Source organism: Carlito syrichta, unplaced genomic scaffold (genome assembly GCF_000164805.1).
Source record: "Carlito syrichta isolate Samal-C Ts95f unplaced genomic scaffold, Tarsius_syrichta-2.0.1 Scaffold305675, whole genome shotgun sequence".
Lineage (NCBI taxonomy): Eukaryota > Metazoa > Chordata > Mammalia > Primates > Tarsiidae > Carlito > Carlito syrichta.
The window spans coordinates 8173-21158 of record NW_007249771.1 but is presented as its reverse complement, the minus strand read 5'-3'; the positions used below and the strand labels follow the sequence as shown (position 1 = coordinate 21158).

The window sequence follows — 12986 nt, the reverse complement described above, 5'->3', positions numbered from 1 at the left end:
GCCGGGAGCGGCCACTGCACTCCAGTCTGGGCGACAGAGACTCCAACTCAAAAAACTAAACAAACAAACAAAAAAACAAGCAAACAAACAAACAAAAAAGTACAAAGTTTTATTTGTACGTGTAATGCTCATATACAAGTAGGACTTCCACTTGGCAAATAGAGTGATTGTTTATGTCTAGAATGTAATAATTACTGTTTTTTAAGTGATTCAAACTTTATTTTTTATTTTTTTGAGTTGGAGTCTCACTCTGTCACCCAGACTGGAGTGCAGTGGCTGCTCCCGGCCACCACAGCCTCGACCTGCTGGGCTCTGGCGATCCTTCCGCCTCAGCCTTCCAAGTAGCCGGAATTACAGGAGCGTGCTACCACGCCCAGCTGATTTTTTGATTTATTGTAGAGATGAGGTCTTGCTGCCTAGGCGGGTCTCGAACCCGCGGGCTCAGGCAATCCACTCACCTCAGCCTCCCAAAAGCGCGGGATTACAGGCTGAGCCACCGAGCCCGGCTTCAAACTTTATTTAGACTAGCTTTCTCCTCCATTAGTTAGAGCAAACCAGATTCTAAAATTAATTTCAATCACTACCTATAAATTTGGGCTTTTCTTTCCTGTGATTACTCTTTTTCTGAACCAATAGAATTATTAGCTAGCAGTGACATGGTAAGAGTTACCTGGAAAGAAAAAGAAGTAGAAACCAACTAGGAAACATATATGATTGATCTGAACTCTTAAATTGTATTTTATTGTTACCAATAGTCTCCTCATGGTTTTTATATGTGACCTTTTGGTATTCATTGCCCTAGACTTGTGGATAAAGTAAAGCACTGTGTTTGATTGTAAAAACGACCTCTTCAGAGCTTTCTAATGATCCCCTGTTGTCTGCTCTGTGAAATTCAGTGTCTTAATTAGCATACCACTATTTAGGATTGCTAAACAGAATAATACCTAATAACTTCCCTTTCAATAACGTAGCCTCAGTATACATACATAATCAGATAGTCTGGCTATGTGTAAATATACACCGATGGTATCAATCTTTTGGAAAGAGCATAATGTTAAGAGACGCATCTGTGTTCTCATCTGGATTCGCCACCTTCCTTCTTCATTGCAAATGCTTTGGTACATTACTTAACAGTTTGCATCCTTGGGAACAGCATAGTGGTTAAGCAAGTTGGTCAACTATTAGACTACCACAAACAAATAAAGTAGTAATACAAAGGGATCAAAAGGCTCAGACTAACAGGAAAGTAATGTGGTTTAAGTCGTAGCAAATGTTAATTAATATTTTATTTATAATTTTGTTATGCTTTTTTAATAATGATTTTTTTCTTTTCTATAAATGTCCTTTAAAGAAAGTATTACTTGTAGAGGAGGACTAAGCCTAGAGAAGATGAGCTCAGACTAAAACTTACATGTTAGTAGTAAATATGTATAATAATGTGTATGTGCTTTTAAAGGTGTATTATTAAAAAGCCTATAAAGAACATATATTTTAATACCATCAATACCATAATGGTGTAAAGGAGTAAATAGTATCATTAAAAAATCAAATAAGTAACTGGAATTGGCTAAGAATCATTACTGTGAAACCACTTCAGGTCTTTGCTTCAGATCTTCCCTCTAACTGCGAGACTGAAAGGACAGTTCTGTCAGCTCCTCTGTAATTTATGGCATTGGAGTCCTCTGAGAACTGAGCACAGGATCTGATACATAGATGCTTTAAAATATCAATTTAGCCAGACTCGGTGGATCAGCCTGTAATCCCGCGCCTTTGGGAGGCTGAGGTGAGTAGATTGCCTGAGCCTGCAGGTTCGAGACCCACCAGGGCAACTTGGCGAGACCTCATCCCTACAATAAATCAAAATGAGCCAGGCGTGGTAGCGCGCCTGTAGTTCCAGCTACTTGGAAGGCTGAGGCGGAAGGATCGCTGGAGCCCAGCAGGTTGGGGCTGCGGTGGCCGGGAGCGGCCACTGCACTCCAGTCTACATGACAGAGAAAGACTCCAACTCAAAAATAAATAAATAAAATAAAATATCAATTTAGCCGGGCAGTAGCTGATGCCTGTAATCCTAGCACTTTTGGAGGCTGAGGCGAGAGGATTGTCTGAACCCAAGGGTTCAGGACCAGCCTGGGCAACTTGGCGAGACCTCACCTCTACAATAAATAAATAAATACAAATTAGCCAAGTGTGGCGGTATGTGCCTATAGTCTCAGCTACTTGGGATGCTGAGGCAGAAGGATCCCCTGAAGCCCCCAGGTTGAGGCTGCCGTGGCCATGAGCGTGCCACTGTACTCCAGCCTGGGGGGACAGAGTGGTGAGACTTCGACTCAAAACGAAAATATATATATCTATATATATCTATATCTATATCTATATCTATATATATATATATATATATCAACTTATTTCCAAGGATTTAAAATTTTTTCTATAACTTCATGAGATGATATGGAGCACAGTGTAATAGAAAACATTACAAGGTTTGGAATTTAGGGCTCTGGATCCAAATCTTGATTGTGGGTACTCTGGCAAGTTATTTCTCTTTTAAGTATTCATTCCCCAATCAGTAAAACAGGCTCAACACCTCACAGGCTTGTCCACCAAAAATAGAATTTTATGTTTTATTCTTATACGTATTTGTCCAGTGGCCTAACTCAGGTGCCCCACCACACTTGGTCAAAATGTACTACTGTTTTTAAGCTTCAGGGATATTGGCCGGTAGTTTTCTTTAGTGTTAATGCCTTTTGTTTTTCTGGAAAAGTATGTGTAGGGTCATTAATATTTCTTCTTTGTTTCATAGAAAATCTTTGTGAGGATATTTTTATGAATTTTATGAGAGTTATGAATTTTATTTTTTTAATAGTGATAGGAAGACTCAGATTTTTCTGTTTCTTATGTCAGTTTCAGTAATTTACTTTCTTAAAGGAATGTGTTCATTTAATCTTTTGTCAAATTATTGATATGCGGTTTTAATAATATTTGTACATTCTCTTTTGTGGTTTTCAGTGATGTCCTTTCATTTTTTTGATACCCATTTTATTGATTTTGTCTTTTTCAAAAAATAAGCATTTGACTTTGTTTTATGTTTCATTGGTTTTGGCTCTTTCCATTTGTCCTGCTTTCTTTGGTTTTAATTTGCTTTTTTCTCTCTTATTTAGAAGTCTAGATAATAAACTTTAGACCTTTATTTTCTGATATAAACATTTAAAGCTATACATGCCCCTCTAACACTACATTAGCTACATTTTACAAATATTGGCATTTTGTATATTCATTTCCATTCAGTTCAAAATAGTTTTTAATTTTTTTGTGATTTCTATTTTGATCAATAAGTTGAGTGTGATGTTCATATTTCCAAATACTGGAAGACTTTCATGGTTTCTATTGTTTCTAATTTACTTTTGGGAACAAAGAATACACTCTGTATGCTCATGATCTTTTTAAAATTGTTGAGAATTATTTTATGGCCCAGGATACAGTCTGTTTTGCTAATGTTCTTTGTGCTCTTAGAAATAATAAATGTTCTGCTCTTGTTGAGTAGAGTTTTCTTTAAATATCAATTTGTCTAATTATTTGATAATGTTCAAATTTTCTGTATCCTAACTAATTTTCTATCAATGTGTTTCTGAGGGAAGACTATTCAAACCTCCAATAAAAATTGTGGATTTATCTGTTTCTCTTTTCAAGTTTTTCAGTTTTTGCTTCATGTACTATGAAACTTTGTTAGGTGCAAGAATACTTAAAATTCTGATTTTGATGGATTAAACCTTTCCTCATGAAATATCCTCCTTGTAATATTTCTTATTCTGAAGTCTACTTTGACATTAATAGTTATAGTAATTAATGGTTACACTAGAGTTGTATTATGATTATTACTATTTGCATAATGTGTATATTTTCATCCTTTAATAATCTTTAACCTATTTGTGTCTTTAGATTTATGCTATACTTAAAATAAAATATAGGTAAAATATATTTTATTGTAGATAAAATATATTTGGATATTTCATTTTATTTATTATGACAATTTGCCTTAGTTGGGATGTTTAGGCCGTTTACTTTTAGTAGAGTTAATTATTAGTATGGTTGGATTCATATCTGGTCTTTACTTTCTGTTTATTCCATCTATTCTTTGTCCTTTTTTCCTGCTTTCTTTTAGATTTAATATTTTTAATCTTATCTCCACTGTTAGCTTATTAGCTGTACCTCCTGTTTTATAAATGTTGGTAGTTGCTCAAGGGATTATAATATACATCTTTAACTTGACTTATCTTCAAGTGATATTTCACTTACAAGGTTTTTACAATAGGAATGATTCCATACCCTTGTTCAGTCCTTTGTGTTATTGTCTTACATTTCACTTCTGTATTATGTACAGACGTCATAATACATTGTTAACGTTTTTGCTTTAAATGGTCAATTTTTTAAAAAGAAGTTTAAAAATGAATAAGTTACCGGCCAATTCTTAAAAACCCAGATTTGTTGGGTGTCTGTCCGTTTATTCAATAACTACTGAATATTCTGTGCCAGGTATGGTGATAGAAACTAAGGGTGCAGCAGGAGAAAACAACAAATATATATTTTTTAATGGAGCTTATTGTGTAGTAGTGAAAATAAACAATAAACAAGGTAAATATTGTAGCATGGTTATAGTGATAAGTTATGAGGAGAAATAATAAGCCAGAGAAAGAAGCAGTGTCAGGTTGGGGAAGGTAGGTGGAGACCAAGGATTTAAAATAAGTGACCCAGGGAGGTGTCATTGAAAAATGACAGTTGAGCAAAGACCTCAAGGAGGTGTGAGAAAATAAGCAAAGTAGATATTACATGTACTGAGGCTCACACTGAATATGGTACAGCATTAATCATGTTCATAAAACTTAACTACTGAAGGTGCACAATTATTTTTAATTTTAAAAAGTAGGCTGAATTCCCAAGGTGGCGTTTTTCTGTTTTTAATGTCTAGGCTGTAGAAAATGGAAGAGATATTCAAAACCTGTTTTTTTCAAAACAGTAATAGTGAAAACATTAAGGCTCCATGTCATGATAAAGCTTTTGGAAAGTTATTATCCTGATTACACATTGACTGTTTCCTGGGTCCTAGAGAAACCTAAGAAAGCAGTAGCTCTGTGACAAGGTACTAAATTTCTGAAAAATATGATTCACCTGCTTTCTATCATTACAGTTTGTCAGTTGTTTTTAAACTTTTGAACATAGAAAATAAACCTATAAAGTGCAAATGCCTTTATTTGAAGAAAGTGAAAATGTCACGTACCAGGATCTGTCTTGTCCTAACTCATATACAAAGTCAGGGTTTAATGAAACAGCTGTTTCTGGTTCCTCAAGCAAATAAGAAAGACCTTTTACTGGACAACAAATGGGAACATAATAATAAATTAATCTTAATAGCTAAAAACTCTGTGAGATCCTTATTGTTACATAAAGCAGTATTTTATTCTTTTTCATTCTATTATGTGAATATTTCACAATTCATTCTACCATTGATGAAAATTTGATTTGTTTCCAATATTGGGCTATTACAAATAAATAGTGTTGCTCTGAGCAGTCTTATGATTAAGTCTTTTGGTACATAGTTTGCCAGTGTGGTTTTAAAGATGTTACTGCTATGGTTTTAAAGATGTTCTGTGACACTGAGACAAATATTGATTTACTAGATAATTTTAAATCACACATTTCAAATTTAGCTTCTGAAATGTAACTAATAAGTATACAAATTTTCCTACTAAGAGTACCAGGGAAACCTGTTGATCATACAAAGCTGTGGTTATTAACCTTGCCAAGCAGGGGGGAGGACTGCCTTTATAGTTTTAACGTTGTTTCAAAAGGAGGGGATTAGGAAAGAGTACTTAATGTGTTTTTAGGGACCAGGGTTAATCAGGGTGGTTTTAGTCCAGACTTTATCAAACTTTTCTAGCTTTACCACCTATAAATACAAGATTAGTCTTTGAATACATCTAAATAATCCCTTTCCAAATGTTCCCACTAATTCCAAGAACTTTATATCAGCATTTTGTGTTTAACATACATATTTCAACTTAAATATTTGGAAAACTGACAACACAGTGAAAAGAAGCCATGGTTAAATACACTAAAAATCAGTAAATTATGCATTTTGAATGGGTGAATTTTATGTTATATAAATTATATTCCCGTAAAGACTATTTCAAAACAAAAGCAAGAAACCTTGAGACCAAAATTCTAGACCTGTCTGGTATAAATTATTTAGTCAGTAAATATTTGAGAATTTGTTGACCCAGGACGTCAACTGGTAAGTATTAGAACTGACATGGTTCTGATACTCATAAAGTATTGGTAGAAGGGAGAGAGAGTATGAGCATGTGCATAAGTTTAGGAAGAGGCATACTTCATGCAAAAACATGTCCTTTATAGCTTAAGCCTGTGAAGAATACCAGCTAGTGTGACCAGAGGGGAGAGAAGGTGACAGAGCATGGCATAAGATGAAAGTGCAGACTATGCAAGGAGGCCTTGTAGAAGAGAGTTCTGTCTTTCTTTAAGAGCTGTGGAAGCCGGGCTCGGTGGCTCAGCCTGTAATCTCGTGCCTTTAGGAGGCTGTGAGTGGATTGCCTGAGCCCACGGGTTCAAGACCCGCTTGGGTAACTTGGCGAGACCTCATCTCTACAATAAGTCAAAGCGCGCGCCTGTAGTTGCAGCTACTTGGAAGGCTGAGGCGGAAGGATCACCGGAGCCCAGCAGGTCGAGGCTGTGGTGGCCGGGAGCAGCCACTGCACTCCAGTCTGGGCGACAGAGTGAGACTCCAACTCAAAAAAAAAAAAAAGAGCTGTGGAAAACTATTGAGTTTTAAGGGCAGGGGGTGGTGACATCATATCTGTGTCTTGGAAAGGTTGCTTTGGCTGCATTATAGAATTTGGTGTAGAGATATCCAAGAGTAGGAAGAGGTATACACATTAGGAGACCACAGTTTTGGTGCCAGATGTTGGAAGCTTAAAGAAAAAGAGGGTGGTGTCAAAATGATCCCTAGATTTTTGGAGTACAGAACTTGAAGGATTTCTTTGTAAACCGACCTTTTAGAATTTTAGGTGAGGGTGTTCCAAAATTACCCTCTTGATGTCTCATTTGTAAAACAGTATAGACTGCAGCAAATCAGAGTGAATGATCAGACATGTTTTTATATTAATATACCAGTTGACATTATAATCTTCTACCATTCTTAAAAATTTATTTAATTTGTCATAATCAAATGAGACTGAAGAGATTTATAACTTCAGTAATTTGAAATGTCGTATGTTTTGCTGTTGTATGTTATCTTTGTTTCAACAACTGTGATCTTATTTGACTTCCCCTCAGTGTTTGATTTTCATCAAGCAGCTGATGGTATCCAGGAACAACAGAGACAGGAACAAGCTGGAAAAAAGTATGATTTTTTCTTTTTTTGGTTCAGTTTAAGCATATCCAGACCCTTAATCTAAATTTTAGGCCAAAGGTTTAAGAAAAATAAGTATTGGAATATCCTGTTTTAGAGAAAATCTGTAGGGTTTGAAAAGTACTTATAGAAAAAAGCATAAACAGAAAATAGTCATTTATAACATTATTATTTGTGATGATTTGAACATAAGACCTGTATTTTTCTTACCTAACTCAAAGTGTGTTTTGATTTGTTTTTAAGTTTGGGTACCACAAAAAAGGGCATCGGTCCCGTTTATTCTTCCAAAGCAGCTCGGAGTGGACTTAGGATGTGTGACCTTGTTTCTGACTTTGATGGCTTCTCTGAGAGGTAACTAACTTGTGTTTCAAAATTGAAAGAATGAATGGATTTTTAGAATTTTTAAAATCTAGGTTATAAAATGATAAGATCAGTATTTTTGTTACATTCTAGTTGGTCCTTAATTTCAGATCAACTTCACAAAAAATAACATGGTGATGATTTAATAGTAGTATCCTAAGAAGACAAAGCCAGAGTTATATTTCAGGATTAGAGTACGGATTGGTTTGCTGAGAAATAGAATGATTCCAGGGGACGTGGCAGTACTTTGGAGTGGTTGTCACATTCTAGGGTCTTGATCCTTGGATTTTCAGCTCCCAAGAATGCATTATGTCCTTCTATCCAGAAATAGTTAGCCTCTCAGATACTAGTGAATTATATACTAAGCTCACCTAGAAAATCATAAATGCCACACTGACACATACTTTCTGTAGACCAATCTCCACGGGAAACCTAATAATTATCAAGAAGCTGTACAGTGACTCAGTGATGGGGAGTTGGTTGTGTTTAATAACAAATGACATCAAAGCTGTAATGTTTATTCCTTTTTAGTTAACCATTTATATTTGTCTACACTGATAGGATACCTGCAGTGAAGAATACAAGAGACAAATTTGTTATCTGCCTGTGTCTCTTACAAGCATCATATAGACTGTCCCCTTTTGTTTTTTACACAGTATAATACAACTAATTTGCATTTAAATCTTTTGAGGTTACAAATTTTAGTCATTCCATCCCTCTTCCTTTCCTACGCACAAATCACCTTAATTATACTGTTGAGTTTCCCAACCTTGAGTAAAAAAAATTTGTTTTAGTGCATTATTTATTTATATAGCTGATCTTCTTTATTACTTTTTCTTTTTCTTTTTTAGTCTGGGGTTTTACTCTATTGCCCAGGGTGGAGTGCAGTGGTGTGATCATGGCTCACCTCTCAGCCTCAATTTCCTGGGCTCAGGCGATCCTTCCATCTCTGCCTCCTGAGTAGTTGGGACTACATTTGCACCCCACCACGCCCAGCTAATTTTTTTTTTTTATTTTTTATAGAGATGAGGTCTTGCTATATTGGCCAGGTTGGCCTCCAACTTCTGGCTTCAAGCAATCCTGCCTTAGCCTCCCAAAGTGCTAAAATTGCAGGTGTGAGCCACCACACTTGACTGTTTTTATTATATTTTATTTTTCAGAAGGTAACTTAAGTTTTGGGATTAATTTGCTGTTATGACTACTTATCATCTAGAAATCATTTGAACTGAATGTTACTATTTGAAATAATTTTTTAAAAGATAATGTTTTGATTATCTTTATTTCTTAGGTTCAAAGTTCTAGCTAACCAATATAAGTCTATATACCCCACTTTGGAAATCGACATTGATGGTGAATTACAAAAACTTAAGGTAATGCTTTCTGACCACTTTAATGTTCTTTTTATCACTTGTTTGCCAAATTAGCATCTAGAGCATTCATTCATTCAGGCTTTGTATAAGAACTGGTAAAGGAAATTATTTGTCCTGGATGTGGCATGTGTGAGTTGACACAACACAATATAGCTTAGACAAAACACTGGATGTGGAACTGGAAGCAGGAGAAATACCTGAAGATAAAATTAGATAAGCAGGGACCCAGTCATAGGTCTTATATGCAATAATATGGAGTTAAGCTCTTTTCCTGGAGATAATGAAGAGTGTTGGATAATTTTAAGCAGAAAGAAGACTAGACTTGCGTTATATAAAAAACACTTACAGTAATTGGAGGATAAATCAGTAAAGGGATAAATGAGAGAGAACTTTTCAAGGTAATCAGCTCATTTAAGAGGGATACCCCATAGGATCCATTTCTTTAGCACTGTATTCTTAAGAAACAAGTAAGGTAATTTCCCAAATATTACAGATGGCAACTGTTTGGTATCAGTGGTGCCTAAGTTAGTCAGCTGTTGAGATTCCTATCCTCTCCACCCTTCCAGTCCCCACAATATTTGGTGAACTTTAAGCTGTTTCCTGCAAATCTGATTATTATTCCTCATCTATAAATATCAACATCAATTTCATAACTGATTAGGAATCTGTAAACCTCAAATGTCATTCTAGACTGGTTGCAGACCTTAAGTCTGCCTACTCACTAAGTTCTGAAAAAAATAATCTCCAAGGAACATTATAAATGCTAGATATTTGTATTTCAATGCATTAATTTTTAGGTAGATTAGACTGCCATTTACTTTTTATTCTGTTATGCAAAAAGTATTTTACATGTTTACTAACATTTTTTACTAATAACTTGGAAATATTTATGTGTTAACGGATGAGTATGACTTTTTAATTCTCATTTTATAAATATTCCATGTGAATGTAAAGCATATAAAGAATAATAAATGGAATTGGGTGTGAAGATTCTTGTAAGTGATGTATATTGAACCAGGACTTTAAGGAACGATGGACATGATAAGTGGTATGGTCATTTCAGGCATTAAAAAAAGGACTAAAACAGGAATAAGTAAGAGATTGAAGACAAGAGCCAAGGAGGGATTGTACCTTCATCAATGAGTATTACATATTAAGTGGGTTCATGAGTAGATTCCACAATTTCCATACTAGTCTACTTATTGATTCTAGGTTTTATTGCAGTTATACTGTAGGCCATAGAGGGGAAGCTCTTGCTTATATTACATTTTAAATTTAATTCTAAAGTTAAACAGTATTACCAACGCTAAATGTTTTGATAAATTTTTACAATGCTTATGTGTAAAATAGTATGATATTAATTATTAGTAATACTGTAGAGATATGTTACAGTAATGGAATGAAAAGAATAGTAGCAATTCATCACTGATATTTGCATGCTTAGCAATGTAACTTGTGGCCGCCACACTTTGAGAATCACTCTAAGATTCAGAATTCATGATTACACAGATTATAGATGGAACTTTTCAAACACGTCACAAAATATAAAAGCACAATGTAATATAAATAGTCGTTTCTTTTTATTTTCAGGAAAGCTGGCTTATAAAGTCTGAATACTTTGCTATTTGGAGAGTTTTCATTATTATTTGCAATTGAGGTTAATATAGAACACAATGAATTCCATCATATGTCTAATTTTTCTTGAGCTACTGTCTCTTTTCTGGTCCTGGAAAATCAACATGAGACCAAAGCTAATCCAGATGTTACAATAGGATAAATACTATCATCAGCCCCTTTCTGCTTTGCATTTGTCAGTTTTCACTGTCATAAAATTAGGTAATTTATACTGGTTATATTGTACATTTATTAGTATACATGGAAATTGGTTTTTGTCTTTGTATATAGGGTTATATGGAAAGGATTAAACCAATGGTGAGAGATGGAGTTTATTTCCTATATGAGGCCCTACATGGACCACCAAAGAAAATCTTGGTAGAAGGTGCAAATGCAGCACTATTAGATATTGATTTTGGTAAGTGAGATATGATTTATACTTAAGGGAACTTAACTGAACCCAAAGTGCTAAAGCTATAAATAATTGATGTAAGCAGTAAAGGGTTTTAAAACAGTGCTTGTTAGCTTGTATATTCAGGTATGATGGAAAATGGTCATCTTGTGCCGGTCTTTTTTTAAAGGTATATTGTGGAACACAATAAATGCTTTAAAATAAATGTTAGAAAACTTGTTTTCTAGTTCATTAGAAAAATGAAATCAGGCCTGACACAGTGGCTTATGCCTGTAATCCCAGCACTTTAGGAGGCTGAGACAGGAGGGTAACTTAAGTCCAGGAGTTGGAGGCTGCAGTGAGCCATGATTTTGCCACTGCACTTTAGCCTGGGCGACAGAGTGAAACCTTAAGAAGAATGAACAGAAAGAAAGAAAGAGGGAGGGGGAGGGGGAGAGAGAAGGGAGGGAGGCAGGGATGGGGAGGGGAAGAGAAGAGGAAAAATATTTGTGTTCAGTGGGTTTGAGGTTCTATAAATTGGGGTTTCCATTGATTCATGGTTCAAGTTCAAGCTTCATTTCCCTGAAACTATAAGATGATAAAATGAATTCTATGGAAGAATCTTCATCTTTAATTTAACCTTAAATATATATATATAATTAAACATCCATGTTATTTGATTTATAAAAGCATATTTACATTAATTAACTTTCTGAGCAGGAGACTGAATGGATTCAGAACATTTCTTCCATCTTCAAAAGGCCAATGCTTAATAATTTCTTCAAGCCACTGCCTCATTAGTTTATTGACTGTTTCATTTAAACATAATTTCTCACAATTAGTCTGATCTCAGCTCTTACATTTCATTTGCTTTTGACTCCAAGTAAACCAATTAAAGAAGATGTATTTCGATATAATAGATATGTTTGTTTGATAATATGATTTACCTAGTCAATCTGGAAAGAAAGCAGAGTGTCTAATTAGCAGAGTAAATAGTTAAGTGTGAAGGGGATCTTTTGTGGCAAAAAAGTATACCATTCTCAACTTACCTTTGTAATTTGGGTCTTTTCTCTGAACAGAGATTAAAAGCTAGGGAAATGTTGAATACTACAAAATTCTTAGTATATTGCTGTCACTTCAGGTTGCTGCTGTACCTTAAATATTCCTATCAGGGGATCATATTTATTTTAAACCAACAAGAGACTGAAAATACATAGCTGGATTTCAGTGTTAAATTTTTTCCCTGTCCATAAAGTGAGGATCTGCCACACAGAGCTGAGTTAGTAACTGCATGCATGCAGGAGCCTCTCCAGTAGAAGCACTTCTGTTAAAGCGCTGACCACCTACGTTTTTATCTCATTACAGATAAAAAGAATTAAAAGTAAAACAGTGAGACTTTGAGAGGGTGGTTACAGTTATTTTCAAGTCTATCAGATACCTAGAATATACTCAAATGCAGAATGTTCATGGGAATTCTGTTTTAAAATGCATATATATGTATATACTCTATTTTAATGTTTGTTTCTGTTTTTAGGGACTTATCCTTTTGTAACATCTTCAAATTGTACTGTTGGAGGTGTTTGTACCGGTTTGGGTATGCCCCCGCAAAATGTTGGAGAAGTGTATGGAGTTGTGAAAGCTTATACAACTAGAGTTGGTATTGGTGCCTTTCCTACAGAGCAAGACAATGTAAGCCTATTCTCAGTAAATCTAATTCAAAAAGTATTAAAATAAAAATTCTGGCTTTTTTCCCCCTTAATGAATTCTTATTAATTTACATATGTACTTTTTTTTTTTTTTTTTTTTGAGTTGGAGTCTCACTCCATCGCCA

At 34.9% G+C, this 12986-nt stretch overlaps 1 protein-coding gene across 1 annotated transcript in view; it reads left to right on the top strand.

Annotated features, from left to right (window-relative positions):
* The window catches only part of ADSS (adenylosuccinate synthase), a gene marked incomplete at its 3' end in the record, with an annotated part of 41273 nt that overhangs the window by 20812 nt on the left and 7475 nt on the right, over window positions 1-12986 (top strand). Inside the window, exons 5-9 of the mRNA XM_008062216.1 lie at window positions 7345-7411; window positions 7664-7771; window positions 9069-9150; window positions 11056-11182; window positions 12690-12844. Coding sequence (XP_008060407.1) covers window positions 7345-7411; window positions 7664-7771; window positions 9069-9150; window positions 11056-11182; window positions 12690-12844 — 539 coding nt within the window. The remainder of the gene's footprint in view (window positions 1-7344; window positions 7412-7663; window positions 7772-9068; window positions 9151-11055; window positions 11183-12689; window positions 12845-12986) is intronic.